Genomic DNA, 23345 nt, shown 5'->3' with positions numbered 1-23345 from the left:
GTCAGTTATCACAATGGAAGTTATCACTATTGGCACGGATTTGTTTGGATTAGTGATTGATGCTTTTGTTTTTATTAATTGACGTTCTGCCATGAACTTTTGCTCCGGGTCGGGACACCTTTTCGGAGCACGCGTGGCTGTATAATCGAAATACCGGAGTAGCGCTATGGTAACGAGGAGAAAACAATACGTGTGTGACACTGAGTGAAACTGAACTGCAGGTGGCGTGATCAAAGCAACATGGTGCTGCGCACTGAATGACAATCCGTAACGAACTGATGGGCAGAACAGGCAGAAGGGACCACAAATATTCATACGCAGGTACGCAAGAGCCACACTCGCACACTGTCGTTACCTGCGGATCAACAGCAAGCGAGATCACCGTGGGGTAAACAGACTCGAGGCTGTATCACGATGCATTCGGACAGCACCTCGTTTCAGCTGCTCCTCCGGTTCGCTGCTCAGCAGCCTTGATAAGATAAGCCGCCCCACACTGTACGTGGCGCGTGCAGCAGCTGGGTCTTGGTGGTACTCGCATTTGCACGCACGTACAGGACCTTCGTGCGCGATCGTGAAACAAGCGGCGAGTACGAGATGAAGAAAAAGAAAGCAGGTAACCAAAGGAAAACATCACAACTGCCGACAATGTCGCGTGGGTACACATTTCTTCACACTGATAACGAGTACTTCGTGGCGGATCTTCGAAACTCGGTAGGTGTTGATTTTTTTTTTTGTGCGGCACCGCAATAAACATGATTCATGGTCAAAGCTGCACTATGTGGGTCATGAGGGCAATGCATGCCTGGCCCGGCTAAAATAGAGTCCTTGTTCTAGACGTTCTGAGAGTACGCGCCTGATTGGATGGGGCTACTCAATTTACCCTCATGTAAAGTTCATTGCCTCGCGTTTGAATTCTAAAATTCTAACCTAGTGCGGTAACATTCCATGAGCATATTACCAGAATTGGACATCCCAGCTCCTTTGCAAGGTTCGATGCTTTTCTATCCCAGTCACTTTTAGGAACTTCCGTGCAGGTTGGTACGTTGCCTAGGCAACGCACTGCACATCACACAGTTGTATATCTAACTTTTCTAAGTTAGAAAGAAGTTTTCTTCTTCTTTCTTCTTTTTTTCTAGTTGTATATCTAAACAATCAATCAACGATCTCGCCGGACGCCAGATTCGCGGTCGCAAATCCTACTGAGCTGTCGATTTAAGCAATGAAGCAAACATTTTCAGCCAATGTGCTGATCGAACTAAAAAGCATCGAACGGAACGAAATGAGATTGTTTAGATTTTGCTTCTAACCTTTTTCCTCCCATTATTCTGCCACACACGGAATGATTACGGGCAACCGTCGTAATGTCGATATCAAATTTCGCGCTGTACAGTGGTGAACGTATTTATATGATCGCGTAATGATTGCTCTAAGATATTGACTATTCTACGGTCTAATACTCTAGTTTATCGATTGAATTAGCAAATAAGTGTTTATTTTTTTCATCTTGTACTAAACAAATAACAAACAATTTTTGTTTCATTTTCTCTTAACCGTCCTGCCCTATCCGTCTGTCTCGTTCCGATTAATATACAATAACAAATCACTATCCGGTCAACCGTCTTTGCGTGTGTCCGTTTCCGTTTTTCCTTGCACAAGCCGTTTGCACCAGCCTATATTAAGCTAGTGTCATTATTAGCATTCCGATCGCCTGCCATGGCTTTTGGGCCATTATGTCCGCCGCTTCCACTACAACCACTCCCTCCACTGCCGCCCGGTGGATGCAATACACCGGTTGCGCACGTAATCGTCGGTATGTTACACCCGTGCAGTGATAATCCATGAAAATCGGCAACGGTCGGCTTTAGCGGGGACTCCAGCATTAGCGAACCGGGTGAATCATCCAGCAGGGAGCCCGGCTCCCGAGCTGCCGCTGGTGCTGCCGACGGTTGTAACGGCAGTGGTAACAATGGTTCGGCCGGACGCCGAACGGTACCGTCGCTTTTCTGCAACAGCGGATCAAACTCTTCCAGATCGAAGGGCGTTATCGGTTTCGTACGGTCCGATCCAACGCTCGGCACTGGTTTAAATGTTGCACGCGGATCAAAATCGTCCGCCGTACTGTTGTCACCGCTGTGGTCGGAATAATCAAAATCGTAGTTGATATTGCGGATGCCACGTATGAAATCCGTCGCCAAATCGTCGGGAGTGACCAGTCCGTCCAGTGATTGCGCATCGAAAATATTATTATAGTCGAACGATGGCGATGCGGACAACAGGTCGGCCGAATTGCTCGAACTCATGCCATAAAATGGTGACGTTGGTGCGCCAGCTTCTGATGGGCCTGCGTCAACCGACACGAGCGGTGTCGTTAGCGTGTTTGATAGGCTCTGCGCTAATCGTTCCACTTCGAACCCGGAACCACTGCCAGATGGTCCGGACGTGGATCGGTTGGGTGTCGCACCAGCACCATCGATCGGCTTGGGTTTGCCGGTGGCAGCTTCGATGTGGATCGATTTGTTGATTGCTACCAAATTGGAGGTAAAATGACCACTGCCCACAGTCTGTTGTACCGAGGCAGGATCAACGTACACGGATGCTGCTGACGATGACATATATTGCTGTCTGAGCGCCACAACACGGGACGGTGTTTTACATGGTTGAAGTACCAGCGGCGTGCGTTCGAGAACTTCTGCGACTGTTTGTCGTATCTCTTGCTATAGAAAAAATGTAATACAAACGAGACACGTGAAAATAGATGATGACCGAAAGGAAGTACTGCGGTGAGCCGTCGCTTACCCCAAATGCAACGATTTCTTCGTTCAGAGAAATGATCCCATCATATAGTTCATCTTTTTTCGACGCGATCGTGTTCATCACCTTCATGTTTTCCGATATCTGATGCAAACTTTCGCACGCTATCAGGGCGCTTTCCCACGCGGATGTGCCTTCGCGCTCGCCGGACATAAAGCTATCAAACTCGGCCTGCGTCAACGACAGCGATTCGGGCGTTATGTTGTCCTCGATGAACGAAATCGCAACACACTGTAAAGTACAAACAATGATTTACCGATAAACCTATTTTCAGATCAAACTCACCGCCTCGAAAAAGAAAAACATACCAAATTAGTGAAATAGTAAGCATCTCCACCGCTCATCAATCGCGAAGGGATGCTGAAACGCGTGATATAGTTGATGTTGCTGTGCAATCGCACCGGGTTCGATTTCAGCACCACGAAGATTAACGCGGGTAGAAAATTGTCCGCACTGGCTGGTCCCTGGACCGACTTCTCGAGGAATTTAAAAATATGCTGACAACAGCGCACGATACAGTCAAGCTTTTCCTTCGGCGACAGAAACGAATCCACCGATGCCAGCTCGGTAATGGCGGTGTACGCAAGTTCGCGCACCTCTGAGTTCACCTCGTTGATGCTGCACTCGAGATGCTCGGCCGTAATCCAGTTCAGCCGCCGGATGTGCTTGTGTATAGACGAATCCTTATCCTCGTCGTCGGTTGACGGTGGTGAAAATAGATATTTGTGATTTTTCGTCATCACACAGCGTTCAAAAAAATCCAGCACCTGTTTGCGCATTTCTTCCGTCGCGGATGCAAACTTGGAATTTTCCACGAGCATGTAATCGCTAAACTTTTTGTACCCATTCTGCACCAGCTCCGACAGATCGTCTACGCTGACCGTGCTATACTTTTCGCGTATCTGCTGATCGACCATTAGTATGAAATATTTTAACTCCTGTTTGGCCGCATCGTCTATCTTTAGCGCTTTGAGCGCATCAATGTATTCCTGTTCGAGTTTTTCAATCGGTTGTCTACGATGTTGACGCGATTTTTCTGAATCTACAATGACAAAAAAATATATCTTCACGTAGAAAAGCATGAAATTGGTATGAAATCTTCATGTCGGAGAATTACCTCGACCAGGTGTGGATTTTTTAATAAATTCTATCAAATTTAACTTTTTCTTATTCTCATCCCGGTCGCCCGACAGTTTCGGTATCAGTTTCGAATGCAACGATTGCTGTTGGGGTTGTTTTTGTTGTTGTTGCCCCGACTGACTATTCGAAGCCGTTGCAAGATCGGACCCGGATATATGGTGCGAGTCTCGAGCAGTTTGCTTTGGCTGATCATTCTTCGACAGTCGAAATGCTAAAACGAAAAGGAAATAGAGATAATGTAGCGTAATGTTATCATCGGCACGCTTCGCATGTACGATCTGGTAGCAAATGCCAATAGCATAACAACGTTTGCATGCTTTCTACGATAACCGCCCCTACGCGGATGGTAGGAGTGCGTTGTTGTTTCTGTAAAAGACAACCACCACTACAACCCCCTTCTACTTACGCTTCGTGTGTCGTTCCTTTAGTGACCGTTCGCGATAACACTTCGAGCACAGCCCGTTCCACTGAACGTTTCCGTAAAATCCGCATCCATTCCTGCACTTCAAATCCTTATGCTTGATGCGGGGCGTTTTGATGGAGAATATCTTTTCCACCTTATCCATCGTGTGCCGTTCCGGATGTGAACAACTGCTGGGAACTTTGGTATGTATCTATTATATTGACGATTGTTTCGCTCGGTACGGAAGCTGATGCCACATCACATTCCGGCGTTTTAAGCTGAAATAAATATTCGATTGCACAACACGTTCGCGTTCAAAACAGGAATGCCGTCTGATCGGCTATATAATTATGATGAAACGGGTTCTGTGCTACGGGCGTGCTGGTTCGCTGCTGTTCGGTGCACTATTTGAGCTGACTGCGGTAATTGCCTGCTCGAAAAACTTTCTGTACTGAGGAACGTGATCGCGAGAACATAATCACGATGCAACATCGCACAACAGATTATGGATGGCCATGGCAGGCCATATGGGAGGATTTTTGCTGGCTAGTTTTTGGAATGCTGCCCGTACCACTCCACTGTTTGCTATGACTTGTTATTGTTGTGTGAAACTGTCAATAGGGAATTTCCCCATGTCTTCAAAGGTGGCGTTGATACGGTACGTTTGAAAACTTTGCATAATGCCACATGTGCGTTATTTCGGTTATTTTTTACTGCATACTGCATCTAGCGAACAAATTGAACCATTCGAATGCAAAGAAACAGAGTTAAATAATTTTAATAACTCAAAAAAAAGTTTGTAGAACGATGGTACCCCATGAAAACACTTTTCTAATCCAATGTTTTATGAACGTAACGCATTCGCATCAAGTTTGAAACGTACTGTACTGATGCCTTGATGTTTGTGGAACTGTCGTGCACCGAGGCGTTAGTTCTGACAGCTGGCCGTTGACAGCAACGAGCGAGAGCAGTGTGATAAAAACTATCTCGGATTATTCTAGTCGTTTGAAAAGGAAAGAGGAATACGTGCAGAATCCGAAAGAAACAAGCTGACGGTGTGCAATTAGCAGGCGAAAGAAAGTGCATGCATAGAAAATGTCCAGTGAAACAGACAGCAGCAGTGAAAGGTAATTCAATGATGCCGTGATGTCGTGTACCATAAGCTTTTTGCCGGGTTGCTAATCGGTTCCCGGTGGCACCAACAGCAGCTTCCCCGCAAAAACCCGTCCACCGTACGGACCTGTGTGTTTCCTTCTCGGGAATACGACTCCTTTACATAATCAAACTCCGGAGAAGGTGTACGAGACGGGGTCGGGATGAGATTCGCGAATATCGCCCAGTGTTTCCGAATGGAAGGTTAACTCATCAAGTGTCCAGATATCCTTTAGATATACTTTTGGGAAAAAAAAACTTGCGGTCGTAGGAATAAAATACATCCCTGTGTTTTGTGGTGAATGTCGTCGTCTTCCAGCAAAAACGGACACCGACCCCATCATCATCAGTAACGATGAGAAAATTGACCTTGAACTTGAGAAGCAACCCTTCTCATTTTAAACGCATGCTTCAGTAGAGCAGCAACTAGCCAGACCGTGAAGAGGTCAATTTACACGGATGTCCAAAAGTAAACCGCTTTGTGTAATTTTGTGCACTTTACCAATTGTATTACCGATCGGTTAAGGAATGTCTATTTTCGTGAATTCATCTGTAAGGTTCGATCGTAAGCGATTCTATTTTTGCGTTCTATTTTGGTCCATGCCGGCTTCGATCCAGCCGAATGCGCTTAATTTGGTTTGAATGTTTAACTGCATATGTTAATTGTTATTAGCTGTATTTACATACATTTAAGTTTGATTGGTTACATGCTGGTTATAATTACTTAATTGTAAAGGGATACGTATCCTTGTCCGGGCGGCCCGGTAGTGTATTTTTACCTCACACTTCACACGACAGAACCGGTCCAATATTCCTTCCGGACTAATCCACCGTAGCAAGGATTGACTATCCGGTTACGTGGTACAATAAGCGTAGTAAGTCAGAAATTGCAGACATGGACTATGGAAGGTCGTTTTGCCAAGAAGAGAGAGAGAGAGAGAGATTCTTGTCCGGATTTATTATGCCTGTTGCAAATTCATTATCACTTTCGGGAAATACATTATTCCAGAAACCATCAAGCATACGAATATGTACTAACTAAACGTTTGTCCCTCTTTGTATCCTATTGCACGCACGCCAAACAACATTCCATCGATCATCCTTGAACGTTGATGCCAAAAACCACACGAAACCGTTGCTCAAAACTTGACCTTACAGTAATTTGCACTAACCTACCGTAACACGAAACGCAACAATCGCGGAAGCCTCTGGGAGAGTACATTGTTCACTTGGCCGTAATAAGCGAAGTACATACACACGAACAGCGGAAGGTTGGCCAACTGTGAACCGGTCTACTATTGCTGCTTTACATCGCGACACGATCGTGCTGCTCATTCGCTTGTTCCAGTGTCCACGGAGTTGGGAGTCACAAAACTTTACCCTCGACAACACAATAACAGCGCAAGGAAAACGTAACTCCAGGAAGGCGAAAAGAGCCACACAACCGGCTTTTGTGTGAGAGGAACATGTCCGAGCATCCGGCCGAAACCAAACGATTAAGTCCCATCGAGTGAGTGTTGTTCTAAGAGAATAGTGAATGTGTATTTAATTTATTTATTTATTTCCTCCAATATGACGGCCTGATTTGTCGTATTATCAGGGTGAATGTGTATAATCAGTAGAAAATTATTCTACCTCTAAGATAGCCTCGGTGCATATAGTCTATATCAACTAATTAATTATCATTAGCACCTTAAGTAGTTTATTAACATTAACATTAACACTACTTATTCTTATCTATCTTAGTTATGAAAAGACACACTGTATAATGGATCGATAAGAGTATTATTTAATAGTTGTAATGTCTAATTCTTGGTATATTGAAGTAGTTTCTTGTTTGGTGTGGATCGTTCTAGGTTGGGAGCCATGACATGTATCACAAAATGATAAATAAGAGTTCTTTCATTATACTTCTCCTCTTTCATTCCAGCGAGCTGATATCCCCTACCGTTCGCGTAATACGGGAAGTGTACGAGGGTGAAAATGCGCACGAAATGTTCCAGTCCGACCTCAACAAGGCACTGTTCGATAAGGTGCGGTTCATCGTCATCGAACCGACCCGACTCGGTGAGGAAACGGAACGATGGATAGCGGTCGGAAACTGTCTGCACAAAACCTCCCTAATCAGTGGGGCAGCATCGATAGCCATTAGTGAGTTTGTTTGGTCCAGTCCAACAATAGGTGTTCGATAACGAGTGCTTGGGAAATAATGTTGGGTACGTTCCATCTTTCGCAGGTCTCATCTGGCGGGAAAAGCTTACAATCTACAGTGCTTCCTTCTGCGCCGTATCGATGTTCTGCACAAGCCTATACGCCATCTGTTGGACCTGTGATCCGTGTGTAGAATATCAGGTAAGCCGTCATTGCGGATGAATGTAACGCGATTATACTTCCAGTTGCTAATACTCGATCCTTTCATTCTTTTTTTTGTGTACGGCGATCGGTTTAGGTGGAGCGAAAACAAAGAAACCTCATGAAAATCCCGGTACCGGAAGGTGCATCTTCGCCGGTAGTACTGGTACACACAGGTAACCGGCTTGCCACATATAGCCACCGAATAATGACCGCACTAGCAACGTCCGTATGCGTGTGGACTGTGTATAGGGCACTGAAATAGGACCGCTAAGAACAATCGCGTTTATGATAAGCCAGGCGTGTTTCACCGAACACGTTTGAACGGTTGCGTTCTTCATTTCCAACCGTGCGGCACATACCTGTTTGATGTAGGATAAATACGGATCGTTGGTGGAAATATATCACTGCCTTACGCAGGGGGTGAACGAACAGTAAAAGTAGAACAAAACAAAGCGGAAAAACGGCTAGCGCGTCGTACGCACGTACCACCGTTTATCTGCATTTGTTAGGAGTAGTTTAATATTCTTTTTCCCTCGCGAAATAACTATGAGTTGGTGGCTGACTGTTAGTTGCTCAAAACCAAATCACATTCATGCACCGTCGAGAGTGAGAGAAAGTAGCGAAGGAACAAAAAGGATCTGTCAATAATCGATCTTGGAGGAGCAAGGCAACATCCAAAAGTGGCTATTATTATATCCTTGCTACCGTGCGTCCAGCTAGTTGTGACTGATATTATGTGTATGCTGTTCAGTTGATATCGCCGTCCCCGGTAGAGAATCCCCCGCGCAAAAGCTATATCGACCATCGCGGCTTGCCGAAGCGATCCTTGGAAGTTACACGATCAAAGATCACCAAGGAACTCGTTTTTCCAGAATGTAAGGAACGGAAATATTTGCATTTTTTTTTGTTCTGTTTAAATGTGAAAACATTAATTTATAGCAAAACAAAAGCAAGAATGTTAAATTAACTTTTTTGTGGGTTACTGTAGGTCTGTTTTGTTTTACCATTTAACATGTTTTGTTTTTGTATTCATGTTTACATCTCGAACATCCTTTCTTGTAGAATTTAGAAATGAAAGGCGAATATGTTTAGGACGAATGCAAACAAAAAGACGCTTTTAATGTATGCGCCCAGTGTGTGTATAGAGTGAGGAATTTGTGTAGTGGACTGCAAAAGGCTGATTAGGCGGGAATAGAAATCGTTCAGTTGGGAATAGAAACCGGAGTGTGAAAAGGATGGACCGACGAGGTCCTCGAGTAAAGTAGAGAAAGAGCAACAATTTAATAGCTGCATTTAAGATGATAAGGAGCCAAATAGTAGTATTTCGAACGACAATTGTTTACACCGGGAAACAAGCGCACTTGTACGCAGTCAAATGAGAAAAAAAACAAAATAGGCTTAAGAATGGGCCGGTACGACATAACACCATAAAAGGTTGCCCCAATTGGAGTTGCATGCTCGGTGTGGTGTACTGTTTGCTGATGTAAAAACAAAAGCATAGCCAGGTCGTATTCCACACCCGGTGGCTGTTCGTGAGAGCCGTAGCGAAAATGTGCGAATAAACTAAAATGGAACGAATCGCTATTTTCATTAGCCTATTTGTAAACGTGAAAGGACAATGGAAATGCATTTAAAATGCAGTAATGGTCTTTTTATTTATGCTACAATCGTGATGAGTTTATGCCGTGCCAGGCTACAGAATTTCAACTACACTCACAACGGTACGACATGAGTTATGAACAATTTGGTAAAAGGAATGAGAAATGCACAATACGATACGTGATTAGAAACAGAAACATAATTGAAGCTGACGCAAAGAAGTCATTGGCAGCACGTTTCGTTTTACGCAAACAGAGGAAGATAAAGCAGGTGTTGGAGGAAAATGTAATCAGTTTTAGGCTCGTCTCTCATCCATCATCGTGAAAGGAAGGATATGGATGGAATTGCTTTGAGCGAAGTTTATCGTGAACTATTCCAACAAATAAGAGATAATCCTAGCGCGATCCTCCTTTCGAAATCAACATCAATGTATTTGTAACAATGACGGGAGAACGCTATTCATACTAAAGAGTTTTAATGAGCCCACAACTGAACATTTATTGACCAGCTGAAAAGGCGTTATTATTGCCCGTTTTCTTTCTCGATCCTCGAAAAAAAGAACATGTGGAGTAGTGATTCTGGCTGGCGAAGAGATAGACAATGTCGAAAATGTTATTGTAATATAGGAACTCCGAACTGTAATATAGGAGTTGTAAAATTACTTTCGCACATAGCTACTACTTAGTTTCCGATGACCCGACACCAGCTGACGATAAGCGAGGAATTGTTGTAAACTGTGTAAAACCGAATGAATAGATGAAGTTAAAAAAGGGAGAAAGCGAGAGAGCGAGGTGTTATAGTAACGTTGTAACATAAAGTTATTCAGCTGTGAAGCAACTGTAAGTTATCGAATGAAATGGTTAAAAAGTTTAGTTTTCAATAAAAAAAAAGGAGAAAGACAACTTAACAAACTGCATGTCCGTAACATGGGATTCGCTATTTGCAACTTCTTGGTATTGGCGGTCAAAAAGAGTACGACGTAAGGCACGATTCAGTCAGCACGTTCCGATCTTAGTTCAAATCTCTATTTGATTATTGTCCCTCCACTTTTCTCAAGGCGGTGGTGAACGTAAGTCAAAAGGAAACTCAACCAATAAGGTAAGATTTAAACATATATCAACCGACTGTAGTTGAGAATTAGTAAGACAATTCTATTTCTCAACATTTTCATGGCTTATGAAAGAATATCTTCATTACACTTTTTTCACTATATTTATTTTTTTTATCGGCACAACAACCTCAAGAGGTCTATAGCTGCCATTTCTGTGACTTTAATTACCCGTAGCTGGATAGTTAGTCCTGCTTACGGGATAGTGATCCGAATCGGATTGTGGTGCGGTCCGTTCGTGTGACGAGCGGCGCCGCTGCCATCATGGAACCGGACACGCCCTATTTTTAATTTATTAGATTGTATTTTATTATTCACTCGAGTGCAGCGCCGCATCGGGTGATACTCTAAAGAAATTGCCTTGAATGATGTTGGCACCGCATTCGTGAAAGGGTTAAGTATATTTTAATGTCCTCCGCCCTATGTTACTGAAGATTGATCTGCATTCTATGTAAAAAAAATGAAAGAAAAACGAAAATTATGTGTTATCAAATAGTGATTATAATTCATTAGTGCAAAACAAAAACGTCCAACGTCATATCAGTTGATTCAAGAATCATTGTGAAGATCATAAGTCCGAACTTATATAATTTTGTTTTTTCATCAAAGTGAAACTATTTCTTGCCTAAGGATGTGTAAGAGAAAGGTATTTAGTATAATCAACGGGAGCTCACCTGTATCTGAAGATTTCCAAATGTCCAATTTACATTCCCAAAAAAACCGGAAACACTGAAATGGAAAATAATATATCGCTTTTATTATTTGATTTTGTTTACACGACATGAAATTTGATTAAAGATACATCATTCTCAGCGTTAAGATTTTTAATCATTCTAATGAAAGTATTAGCGTATATTAAAAAACACAAAAACATCATGTAGAACACTCACTGGATTGACTGCAAGATGCTTTACGCGGCACATTAGTATAAGCTTCTTGCAGTACAAAACAACAGCGAGAGAATTTTATTTGGAAAGTGAATATTATCGGGTGTCGGAAGAAGGAATACTTACATTTACTGTTGAGCGAATTACTGTGCCCGTATAAGCTTTTTGGTGGCTGCGATAATGAACAAACACGTCAACATGAAAACAAGAAAGAAACAAAATACATAAAACGATCGATTCAAGTTAATGGGGAATAATAGGGAATTAAAAGATGTGATAAGGTTCAGAACTAAATTTAAAATCAATCTAATTTCATTGTCTATCTTGCGCAGATGTAATGGTTCATTAAAGAGAACTCAAAATATAAACTATTTCTGAAAGCTTAATGATGCGTAAGGGAAAGCTATTTAGTATAATCAGCGGAAACTCACCTGTTTTTAATCTTGAGCTTTCAAATGTCCAATTTACATTCCCAAAAAAACCGGAAACACTAAAATGGAAAATAATATATCGCTTTTATTATTTGATTTTGTTTACACAACGACATGAAATTTGATTAAAGATACATCATTCTCAGCGTTAAGATTTTTAATCATTCTAATGAAAGTATTAGCGTATATTAAAAAACACAAAAACATCATGTAGAAAACTCACTGGATTGTTTTAGACTGCAAGATGCTTTATGCGGCACATTAGTATAAACTCCTTGCAGTATAAAACAACACAGCGAGAGAATTTTATTTGGAAAGTGAATATTATCGGGTGTCGGAAGAAGGAATACTTACATTTACTGTTGAACGAATTACTGTGCCCGTATAAGCTTTTTGGTGGCTGCGATAATGAACAAACACGTCAACATGAAAACAAGAAAGAAACAAAATACATAAAATTATCGATTCAAGTTAATGGCGAATAATAAGGAATTGATTGAAAGAAATGATTAGGTTCAGAACTAAATTTAAAATCAATGTAAATTCATTGTCTATCTTGCGCAGATGTAATGATTCATCAAAAGAAAACTAAAAATATAGAAATAAAACGAGACTTGCATAAGCATATGTAAAAAAATTTAAACAACTTACCCACTTAATATATCTTTTCATAAATTCATTTTAGGAGCGATGATCAATCCCTGTCCAAAATGGCGATTCTGAAAACGGGAAAATGTAATTGTTTATCACACATCGCAACACCGCCAAATTGTGAAGTTTAATGGCTTATCGTCTGTTTGCTTCAGTTCGAATTTATGAGGTAACCAAAGAAATATTCTTTGAGGTGTCCAAAGGTCAAAATTAATCTGTATCATCATTTCGGTAATTGACAAGGGAATGATTGGCGAGACGGATTTGTAGTTCGTTTGAATCCAAAACATCGTCGTTTTTGTCAATAATGTATGCACAATACTAACCTGCACTTTGAAACTTTTTCTTAACAGCAATATGAGCCAAGTATGAAATGTATGGTGAGAGAACTGTAAGGAAACAAATTCAAATGATTATTTATCCATAAGCAATAATGCATAATTATATACAATCCTTCATTTGTCTCAGTACGATTTTATGAAGTAACCAAAGAAATATTCTTTGAGGTGTCCAAAGGTCAAAATTAATCTATATCATCATTTCGGTAATTGGTAAAGTGAATGGAAAAGCCATGAATGAAATACAAATAATACCTACCTAAAACTGATTTCTGAAGCGTCTATTTGTACATCGAATAAGAGACATATTACTGATCTGGAATGGAATAGGATAACACATGTTACTGTAGTGTGCAATCTGTACTAGTATGTACAAAAGAGGAACATCATGCTTGTTATTCCATTATCAGTGGAGTTGTTATTTCATTTCAACCTTGAGTATATTGAGGTGTCAGTGTATATTAAAGTACCATCATGTGAATGGAAAACGTAGCATATATTCACCCATGTATACGTTAGAGTAAAAATTAACACACTTACCATTATAATAAGTGTTTGCTGCAGAAGACGAACTTCCGTGTGGGTAACAGAATGTTCTACATTTAGATCGAGTTCTGGATACGAACTCTTACAACAGAAGTGTTTGGGGGTGCTCTAAATACGGCTGAAATTAAATAAAAACAGACAAACAATTCAGTAACGCAAACATGAATTCCGTTTTTTGGCATGGGTTGTGAAGAGATCAATAAGAAACGACATTGGTCAGTGTTACACTTTAAAAATCAATATAGTTCATAAGTCTATCTTGCGAAAATGTAATGATCATCATGCATCAAAGTAAGGATGAATCTACTCACTATGGCTCAACGCACATAACCAATGCTCGATGATAATTGCTTACCTTTCTATCATGTTAATGTCAAGGCAATTAATATATCAGTCCAGGCGCTATAGTCCATATTATTCCTGTAAGAAGAATAAATATTAATTATATGCCACTCTGCAATCGTTCACATGATGTTACTGTATTTAGAGATTAATACGCTTCAAACTTACATTCATACAAAATAGTGCGCTAGGCTCTACTTCGTTCCAATACTGATTCACACCTCCGAAGATGATCCTCCCTCCTCTATCCTTCAACAGATTACGCATCAAGCACACAGCATACAGTTGAACAAAGGTTAACCTATTAACTAACATACATTCATGACGGACAGCCTGTAAGTATGATTCAAAAACAAATTGAAATTCAATCAAAAAGAACCAGAATAGTCATGATTTATTTAGTTTACAAGAGTGAAGTTCAGTTTTTTTACGTAGTTTTAACCAACATTAATTCTTAAGTGTCCAAAGGTCATATTTAAATAATCATCATGAAATATGCAGCATTAACATAAAACGAGCCTTAATAAATTAACACTTACCATGGTAGGACAGATGAATACAGGAGACAATATGTGGGGCAATCTGAAATAGAACATAGAATTGCAATGTTAAAATGATGTAACAAATCGGTGCAATACGCAGGTTGTACTTGTTGCTTATCAGAGATAGTGCTTTTAACCAAAGATTATTCTTAGGTGTCCAAAGGTCATATTCGCTAAATCATCATATTTATCATAGAAAAAAGGGTGTACCTGGTACTTACGTTTGAGTTGAATACGCACCGGGAAATGGGACAATGACAATGGAGCTAGCTGCGTAGATTCAGAACGCATACCGCGTCCGGATGTCCTCGAGCTTTTTCGCAACCTCACTGGGCGTCCGTCCCAGATCCGACGCAATGCTCTTCTGCTTAGCTGGATCGAGCGAGGTGAACTGCTCGCACAGATCGCCATCCATCACATTCTTCACCGGATAGTAGTAGCTCCGGTAGCTTAAATGATCCCGCCCACACATTGGTGGATTTTCGTTTCTCATGTGCATCTCCAGATGCTGGAAGAAATCGAAATCTTCACGGCTCGTGAAAGGTACCAGCGCACCAACGGTACCGCTCATGGTAGCGTAAATAAGCGATTCCGAACCACCGGGGATAAGTGTTGCCTTCTGGAGCGACATCACGATTTCTCCCAGGTGGAAGGTACAAATGTTTTCCGCCTTCTGTGATGCACCATTCAACAGGCCACGATCCCACAGCGCTTTGTTGCCGGTTGGATCTTCGTCCACGTCGTCCGATACTGAATGTGGTAGACGCAAAATAGAGATGTTACCGAACTTATCACCGGTGGCGATCGTGTCGTAATCGAGCAGGGTGGCCGATGTGATCCACCGTGGGTGTGTATCATCGGCAAAGATAATGAGCTGGTTCTCGGCCCGTTTGTACTTGATGCAGTACACCGATTCCTGCACGTCCGAAACGTACACACGCTGTCCCATGCCCTGAATGTTAATGATCTGGTTGGGAATGTGTTTGTTCTCGCATTTACGCAGTAGCTTCTTCTTGCCCAGGTCGTAGATACGTAACACCTTTCCGATACCGGCCAGCAGTCGTCCCTGGAACGGACAGAGCGCACCCGGCGCATCATCAATCTCTGTCCGATGCATGTGCTCGAGCTGGTGCGTCTGGCTATCCACCTTGTACACATCGATGAAACCGCCGCCGCTGATTTTGGGATTTATCTGCAAATCTTTGGCCACACCGGCCACCACGTACCACTTCTGGTCAACGGCAAAGCGCACCAATGCCAATGAAAGTACCGCCTCGTTCTGGGCCAGCTGCACCTTCGAGTACGTATGACCGTTGATCGGATCCATCACGCGAATCTGGGATGCCCACATTCCAGTGCCGGCCTTCGGCGAGGAGAACACATCTTCTGGCAACACTTCATTGATGAAGGCGTCCGCCATTTCGTTTGCCAGCTCCTGCTCATCTTCGCCGGCCGCTTCACGCATTTCGTCCGCCATCTGCTTTTTGCGGATGGTTTTCGTTTCCTCCGTGTACGCGTTGTGGTCCGTTTCGCTAATGATCAGCTTGCCCGTCTCGTGATGAATGGCGAACCGTTTCGGGGTGTACTCCAGCGGGAAGGTTATCTGATTGAAAACGGCTCCCAACTTCTCGAGCGCGAGAATTCGCAACGTGTTCGTCGAGATGGCCACAATACCTTCCGAGCACTGTTCGCTGGAGAATCCGGACGCATACTCGAGCGTTTCGTACGACAAAGGCGTCAGATGGAAACGGTTCTGATAGTAATAGCTCAGCCAGGAACGACTCGACATTGCAAGGACCGCTTCCGCACCCTGCATCTGAATGCGGAACAGCTTGACCGGCCGTGAGCCAAGGTAACGTGTTCGCGTGTCGGCCAGATCGCCCGAAACCGGATCCAGTACCGTGCGCAACAACACTCCGTTCGTCAGACCAATGTTTAGATAAATGCATCCAGTCGTGGTGGTGACACCGTCATCCTCGGACGACTCGACAGTGCCCATCTCGACGATGCACAGTGATTCAGCTGCTGAGGGTAGAGCCTGCATAGAACGTGGCGATAAGCAATCCGTTGGATCCAATGATATAATGCGCACAGTGTTGTCGGCCAAACCGACGGCTAAAAACCATGACCGTTGTTCACCACTGGGCACCGATCCCAGCGCCATGCACATTACTTCGCTGGGCATTTTCTTGCGCTCCGTATACTCGTTCAATTGACCAGTCTAGAAGTAGGCGAATAGAAGAACGTTTACGATTAATAACGCAAATAAATGTACTTGATGATATTCATCATGTTGTATAAAAACAAATCAGAACTGCAGAACACATTGTTTATTGAAGTTCGTTCTTCAAAACGATTCAGTTTCAATAAGATCATCAGAGAAGGGGAAGCAATACGGCCTGGCCGTTCTTATTGAATAAAAATCAGAGAAGGGAACGCAAGAACCGTCACTCTATTGTGCCAGAGAAACTTCACTTACCGGGTCCATTTCGAAGTACACAAGCTCGCCACCGGAAAGTGCAATTACCACCTGGCGCTGATTGACCGCACACTTCATGATGGTCTTCTTGCCCGGTGCTTTCCATTCGTTCACGCGTTTGTCCGCCCGAATGTGGCGAATACCGTCTGGGTAGACCTGCACCAGTGCATCATCGCCGAGCGCACTGCAGCAAAGGGTCGGCGTCGTACCGAGGAAGCCACTGTCCGTCACTTCCTCGACCGTATCACCAATGCTCAGCACAAGCGTTGCATTTACGAACGATACGATGATATATGCATCGAATTCGTCTGCAAGAAAGAAAGCAAAACAACACAACAATCCACCAGAGATCCTTAAACGCAATTGTCATTTGGCACGGTTCGATTAGCTCGTGCTAATATAAGGAAATGTTGCCTAACTGTTCGCGCTGCTACTTTCAAGCAACGGGTAGTAAAGTAGTTCGTTCCTATCATAAATGTATCGCTTTTCTTACCTACTGGCCCAACGGTCTTTTAAAAGTGTGTGTGTACCATAGGATCACATTTCCAACACACTTCTCTCACACAATGCCTGCAAATGAGAGGAAAACTGGTGTTTGTGATTGCAATTTCTACTCATGTTTGGGAATGTGTACAACTATCCTAAAGGCTGACGAAAGGGGCTTAATGGAAGATTCCGACAGAACGGTCTAACAACCGTATGTATTCCACTATTGCGATGTCGCCTTTAGGTTAATCGTATCAAACTTATCGACGAACACCAGCTTTTACAATTATTATCAAAGTTCTCATTGTACTTATTTGCTAAGTTTTAACGATTACAGTTAGACATGAAATCCGTTTGGGACACTACGTCCATTACAACACCAAAAAGAGGAATCAATAATTTACTTTCTTTATGATCGTTAACGCAAATCATGTCCATCTGCATCCCATTCAAAAATGACAAATATAAACAGTGATTCACTTACCATCGATTCTCTTCTTGACGGTCCACACAGCATTCGGGTTACCGGGCAGCTCCGATACGGCCATTTCCGACACCTCCAGACCATGTCTCAGCACCCGGATCGAGGAACGTGGTCCCCGACCGCACGCCAAATACAGCTGCGGCGTATCCTCGTTCGCAAGATCCCCCACCTGACATCCGAGGATCGGTGCGTATGATGGAATGTCGTCCACCATGACCAAATTCTTCAACTGTCTCGGTGCGAAGAAGAACGTATCGCCCTCCTCTAGCGGCATCGCAGAACTGAATTCCGGTTCATCATCATCATCGCCCAGATGCGCGATCTGGTACAGATAGTGATTGCCGAATTCGCAAGCCACAAACAGGAAACCGGTCTTGAGCACGCACATGGCCGTCGCTGGTGGTACCGTGTCGAAGTACTTGAGCTTTATCTCCGACACCACGTCATCGTCGGTTTCGAGCGTCACTTTGAAGATATCGCCCTGCTCCGTTTGCACCAGGAAGAAGTACATCGATTTGGTGCGATGTGTGGCCGAGCAGATGAATATCATGCCGCGCTCGGGATCGTCCAGATCGTTGCGGCGACGCGGAATCGGACAGCGGATGTCGTGCTGATCGCCCAAATTTTTGTACGTCAAATAGTTCTCCGAGCAGATCAACACACCGGACGGACCGTCGTTTCCGCCGGGTACGGATATCAGAAAGTTTGCGTGTTCTTCGAGCGGTTCCGAGTACTTGCGCACCACGTGGTTCAGTCCGAGATCGAGCTCGTAGAAGGTGAGCGTTTGCTGCGTCTTGGTGGCCGCTTCACCCGTTGTATCCGTATCGGCCTCCTCGTAATCGATCTCCAGGCAGGCAAACATTGGATTCTCGAAGCCGACATCGACGCCCACCATGTGGTACGTTAGAGTGTTGGATTTGTGCGCCTCCAATGGGGACGAAATGGTAAGCCGGGCTTCGGAATCGCGATTCAAGATGTAAACCAACTTTTGCTTTTCGACTGCCCCAATCATGACGGCACGGCCTTTGGGATCGATGGCCAAATATTGGCCGGGTACGATGCGCCGACATCCTGATTTGCCGAACGTTTCCTGGTGAACCTTTTCGAGCTGATTCTTTGCCGGGTTGTATTCCAGTATCACAATGCGTCCCGAATCCGAACCAATCACGGCATAATCTGTAAAAGAGAGAAAAAAAATACAGATAACGAAAAGCTCACTAATCGATCGGCCGTATTTGTTTCAATAAATAAAGCCCGTTACAAGGCGAAGGTGGTGTAAGCGCAAGCTTCAATTCAAGGCATGATTTCAACACTTCCTCAAAAGCGACTTGCGTCCATATTTTGCTTGCTATGGGCGTTACATGAGTTTTCTTGCACACTACTCCCCTGACCGGTTAGGACAGCAAAAGTGTACCCGAAGCAAGAAACGCCGTACATGTTTTCTATGGATTGATGCACACCATAACCTCACTTTCGTACTGACAAAATCCATCGTGACATCCAAACCAGTATCAATTGCACATTGTGTAAATTGAAAATGCGTAGTCGGCTATCGACAACTACATGAAAAGTGTAGGCCACTATAGCTTTGCAAAACAAAAACCAAAAAACGGAAGCTAACCTACCTTTCGACCCGCCCGTAAGTCGGAAGGACATCAGCGAGCGTACGACGCCGAACACTTCCGTCTGCAGCAACGTATGAACCTTGCCCGTGTTCGGATCCGGACGTACCAGTTCCAAACCTTTGCCCTTGGCAAGTAAAATTTCCTGCAACTTGGTGCCGGCAAAGCTTCCGTGCACGGCATGCGTGATGCCGGTGGCACGTTGCAAGATGAAGTTGTACAGATACATCTCGGCGTTAAAACGTCAGCGGGTAGGCGCGCTTTTTAATCCCAAAATACAACGCTCTTCACAAATCTGTCTAACGTGCTTCGTTCTGAACGAAAAGATTCTCCTGCAAAGATGGTCGAAAGATGGCATTTTACAGTAACAACCCCTTTGAGGTTAAGGCGTCGCACACACCGTGAGCGTCACAATCTGCTGAGGGAAAATTAAATCCCACGCACAGCGCGTTTGCGGTGATTTTGATGCGTTAAACAGTACTTACCATGTAGTTTTCTTCCTTTAGCGACTAATGCAAGCTGCTGTACTACATTTTAGCAGCAACTGCACGTGAACCCTGGAGAACGTGCCCAATAATTCGTGTGCGTATCAGCAGGAAGTGCCAGAGAAAATGGCCGATTGTAGAGTTCGTCTGGTAGCAAGAAAGATCCAAGCGGAAGATAGAATAGCAAGGGTTGCACAACGGGCGTTGACGTTTCAACCTTTGACATAAGGAAACCACTTCTCAATTCGCGTTTATCTTGCTAAATTGAATCAATTTTAATGCCAAATATGATTGAAATGCTATATTAATGCAAAATAAAAATAGAATAACTCGACTCTCCTCAAACATTACGTTTTTAAAGCACACTAACATATCTCGACATATCTTGAATGATCTAAAAATTCCAGAACAATTCGGCTACCTAACCGAAACCTCTGACTCACCCTGTATTTGATTTCTCGAAACGTCATCGCCCTGTTCGAGATCCGTAGCAAATTGCCCAGCTAGCACGAAAAAGATTGGTCCATTTTGAGCCCAACAAGCGGCCCAACAACAGGATTATTGAGCCCATAGAAGGTAGAGAGGATAAGGAACGAGGAATAGGCCGTTCGAGTTCTCTCCAAAACTGTCTTTTGCGAGAGCAATGATAGAAGCGCTTTCGAACAACGGCGGTGCGGTGGATGTGAATAGAAACGCACTACGCAACATTTTTATTTTTTTTCATCTACAGTCTTTTTCCGAGTTACGCGACATTCGAGTTACGCGAATCTCAAAATTTTGACAAATCGTGTAATTTTGTATGTGGAATTCAAGTTTGTATCGGTCAAATTTCAAAATTTTACAAAAACACGATTCATTTTGATATTAAAAACATTGATTATGGTAAAAATTTACTGTAATTGTTGAAATAAATGTAAAAATATCAATTATTAATGTGCCTCGTAACGTGAAAAGTGAAATTGATCACAGAATACTAACTATAGACGATATTATAAAGGAAATTACGTAAAAGTCACGCGAAAATTCGTGTTACGCGAATTTCTTTGGCACGCATTATTCGCGTTGTTTGATCGATTTGATTGGTTTACTTACCATTTGAAATGAATATCCTAGGGTAAGCTTAGAATAATCCTCACGCGCATTTCTTTTCGACGCTGCTTTTGACAACTGTGCGTGTGTTCACAACAGTCTCATCTCATCATTTTTTCAATGAAGCAGTATCCAGCGCGTGTTTTTGAATAAAGTTTTATTTTTGTCTCATTTGTATCATCAACACAAGATTCGCATCTACCAGGTGTATGATAAATGAAGTTTTTCCACTGCATTCCGGTCTCAAATGTTTTCGTCCCATCGCGATAACAAAGTTCCTTTGTTACATTGCCAATTCATAGCTCTTTTGTTTGACCTGTTTGTTTTGTATTCAATTTCGAAGCTCTCCGATGTTCTACTCGCCGATAATTTATGGTAAACACATCAACTGTAGGACTTAACTGGCTGCAGTTTTTTTTTCTTTTCGTTAATCTTGGTGTTCCATTTCCCTATGTAAGCTTATGTAAGGAATTTCTGTTCACAAAAATATGCATACATTCCACAGTAATCAACTCAAACCAGAAACATATAGAAAAACAAAACACAGTTCTTCAATTATACTACTACCCTCACCTACAATGGTATACGCACTGCTTTTCTTTTCTATTTCGTTTGTTTTGCATTATGTATTTCTCTTTTTGCTCATTACGAGCGTTTTATTGCACGGCGTTTATGTGTTTTTACTGCGTCGTATTATAAATGTTGCTTCGTTTTGTCCTTTCCTTTTCCTAAGTTAACTATTTTGCTACTGAGTGTGGTTAGTGGGTCACATTTCATTATTTAGTTCCGTAACTTTAAATAGGTTTGTGGGTTCTATTCTGTTTGTTTTTTGATTATAAGATGTTTTTTTTCAACTGTGGTTGTGTAGCTTCATAAAAGTTGGGTTTATTTTTTTGTTTAATATCAATGTTAGTTTTATTACTTTCATGGAGGTTTCGTAGAACATTTCCTGTGCCATAATGCAGATCACCAATATATTTAATTTCTTAATGTTTTTTATGTCTTACTATTTTTCAACCTTGTTTTGTGCTTTCTATACCTACTCATGCTGCCAACCGCTCTAGACTATTCAAACGTTTCCATCTCAACCATAACCTTAATTGCCCCTATTGCTGATTTCGGTCTTCCATAGTGAGTTAACTCCCAGCTGGCTTAAGAACTCGAAAAATAGGGAATGCAGGTAGTTATATCCGAGCTGTAACCGAACTAAAGGTGTAATATGAAGTCGTTGACAGGATGGTTTGTGAAACGGATTGCATGGTTTTAGGCGAAATTTCTAATTCACACTAAAAAAACATCGCAAACGTTTTCACCATATCATCAAGCCAGCCTGTTTATTCATCCTTTGGTGATGACCCGGAATATTCTCTTTCCTTATTATTCATACATATATATAAACCAACTCTAGTGTGAGTATATCTTTTCCTCTGCATAGGTTTAGCTTTGCAACAAACAATTCGACCAATAGCGACAGTCTTAACACACTCTATATGATTCCAACATTTTTCAAACGCGCAACAGTACATAGGTGGTAAAAAATAGAAGTGGAAAGCATGCGACAACACGCATTGGATAGGAAAAGTGGATCGAGAATCAATTCTGCCACCTCGTCCGTCATGTACGCTCAAACCCACCCTAACAATTCCTTCTTTCCTTTCCTTTTATCAAACATCAACTTCCTTTTAACAGGTTGGTAGTCATGCAGATACGTTAAAAAGTGCTTCACTTCACAGTTTTCCTTTTTATCCCAGCAATCGTTCGCGAAACCCATCGTTTAACACCCGGCCTATTCGTCCTTTTTAGGAGCTTGACTCTATTTCTGCACAGGGAACCGCTCACAGACGGTCACATGTTTGAGTGCGAGTAGTTAAATTACGGTTTACAGCTCTTTTTCAATACATAGCATTGTTTCTATCATCTTTGGTCACCGTTCCTTTGCTTTCAATACTTCCCGCATTGAGTTTGAGTTGCGTTGCGTTTTTCTCGCTCGATTTATTTTCCTTTTCTTGTTCGTCTCATTTGCTCGTGTTGTTATTTTTTTGTTCTATGCTTACATTTAAACAAATCCTGTCTTATGTTTAGTATTTGTTTTTGATTAATTATTTGCGGTTCATGCTGTTTAGAGTTCACCCTAACCTTTTCCTTTCCTGCATTCTCCAAATTTTCTTCTCGTATAGTTTAGTAAGAAATTGGTGTTTGTTTGTGTTCTACAATTACACAAAATGTCACTGAAACAGAATACATCCTGCAATGCATTCGAGGATTGAGAAGAATTAAACCCGTTGCTTCTTTTCACGTGTCGCTTCCCTTTGCCGGATCGATCGTTCTGAATCACAAGTTGCTACCTTCAAACCCTTTTCAATCACTTCGGTTCTGTACGGTTCCGCATCACTAC

At 42.5% G+C, this 23345-nt stretch overlaps 3 protein-coding genes across 3 annotated transcripts; 1 reads left to right on the top strand and 2 right to left on the bottom strand.

The window, feature by feature from the left end:
• Positions 1 to 1670: 1670 nt before the first annotated feature.
• Positions 1671 to 4517, bottom strand: LOC128714152 (rab5 GDP/GTP exchange factor). Its single transcript, XM_053809027.1, has 5 exons — positions 4358 to 4517; positions 3929 to 4162; positions 3120 to 3853; positions 2797 to 3042; positions 1671 to 2714 (listed from the first exon to the last, which is right to left on the bottom strand). The coding sequence occupies exons 1-5, from the start codon at positions 4515 to 4517 to the stop codon at positions 1671 to 1673; spliced, it is 2418 nt and encodes an 805-aa protein (XP_053665002.1).
• A 2455-nt stretch (positions 4518 to 6972) lies between these two features.
• On the top strand, positions 6973 to 8123 carry LOC128713706 (transmembrane protein 11 homolog, mitochondrial). Its single transcript, XM_053808569.1, has 4 exons — positions 6973 to 7016; positions 7437 to 7657; positions 7743 to 7858; positions 7956 to 8123. Exons 1-4 carry the CDS (start codon positions 6973 to 6975, stop codon positions 8121 to 8123), a joined length of 549 nt encoding a protein of 182 aa, XP_053664544.1.
• A 6462-nt stretch (positions 8124 to 14585) lies between these two features.
• Positions 14586 to 19605, bottom strand: LOC128711787 (splicing factor 3B subunit 3). The gene is made up of 4 exons (XM_053806674.1): positions 19380 to 19605; positions 17755 to 18930; positions 16785 to 17092; positions 14586 to 16526 (listed from the first exon to the last, which is right to left on the bottom strand). The coding sequence occupies exons 1-4, from the start codon at positions 19603 to 19605 to the stop codon at positions 14586 to 14588; spliced, it is 3651 nt and encodes a 1216-aa protein (XP_053662649.1).
• Between the last annotated feature and the right edge of the window lie 3740 nt (positions 19606 to 23345).

The sequence above is a fragment of the Anopheles marshallii genome, chromosome 3, assembly GCF_943734725.1.
Source record: "Anopheles marshallii chromosome 3, idAnoMarsDA_429_01, whole genome shotgun sequence".
NCBI classification, from domain to species: domain Eukaryota; kingdom Metazoa; phylum Arthropoda; class Insecta; order Diptera; family Culicidae; genus Anopheles; species Anopheles marshallii.
The sequence above is the reverse complement of the archived record's forward strand: the minus strand, read 5'-3'. Positions and strand labels throughout refer to the sequence as shown.

What these genes read in the sequence shown, in the direction of transcription:
- LOC128714152 (XM_053809027.1), bottom strand. Translation starts at nt 4,517, where the DNA reads ATGGATAAGGTGGAAAAGATATTCTCCATCAAAACGCCCCGCATCAAG. An exon ending in AAAGGAACGACACACGAAGC is followed by an intron (nt 4,163 to 4,357) that starts GTAAGTAGAAGG and finishes TTTTCGTTTTAG; the next exon opens with CATTTCGACTGTCGAAGAAT. An exon ending in CTTACTATTTCACTAATTTG is followed by an intron (nt 3,043 to 3,119) that starts GTATGTTTTTCT and finishes TGTACTTTACAG; the next exon opens with TGTGTTGCGATTTCGTTCAT.
- LOC128713706 (XM_053808569.1), top strand. Translation starts at nt 6,973, where the DNA reads ATGTCCGAGCATCCGGCCGAAACCAAACGATTAAGTCCCATCGA. An exon ending in AAACGATTAAGTCCCATCGA is followed by an intron (nt 7,017 to 7,436) that starts GTGAGTGTTGTT and finishes CTTTCATTCCAG; the next exon opens with CGAGCTGATATCCCCTACCG. An exon ending in ATCCGTGTGTAGAATATCAG is followed by an intron (nt 7,859 to 7,955) that starts GTAAGCCGTCAT and finishes CGATCGGTTTAG; the next exon opens with GTGGAGCGAAAACAAAGAAA.
- LOC128711787 (XM_053806674.1), bottom strand. Translation starts at nt 19,605, where the DNA reads ATGTATCTGTACAACTTCATCTTGCAACGTGCCACCGGCATCACGCAT. An exon ending in CGTCAAGAAGAGAATCGATG is followed by an intron (nt 17,093 to 17,754) that starts GTAAGTGAATCA and finishes TCTTTCTTGCAG; the next exon opens with ACGAATTCGATGCATATATC. An exon ending in TGTACTTCGAAATGGACCCG is followed by an intron (nt 16,527 to 16,784) that starts GTAAGTGAAGTT and finishes GCCTACTTCTAG; the next exon opens with ACTGGTCAATTGAACGAGTA.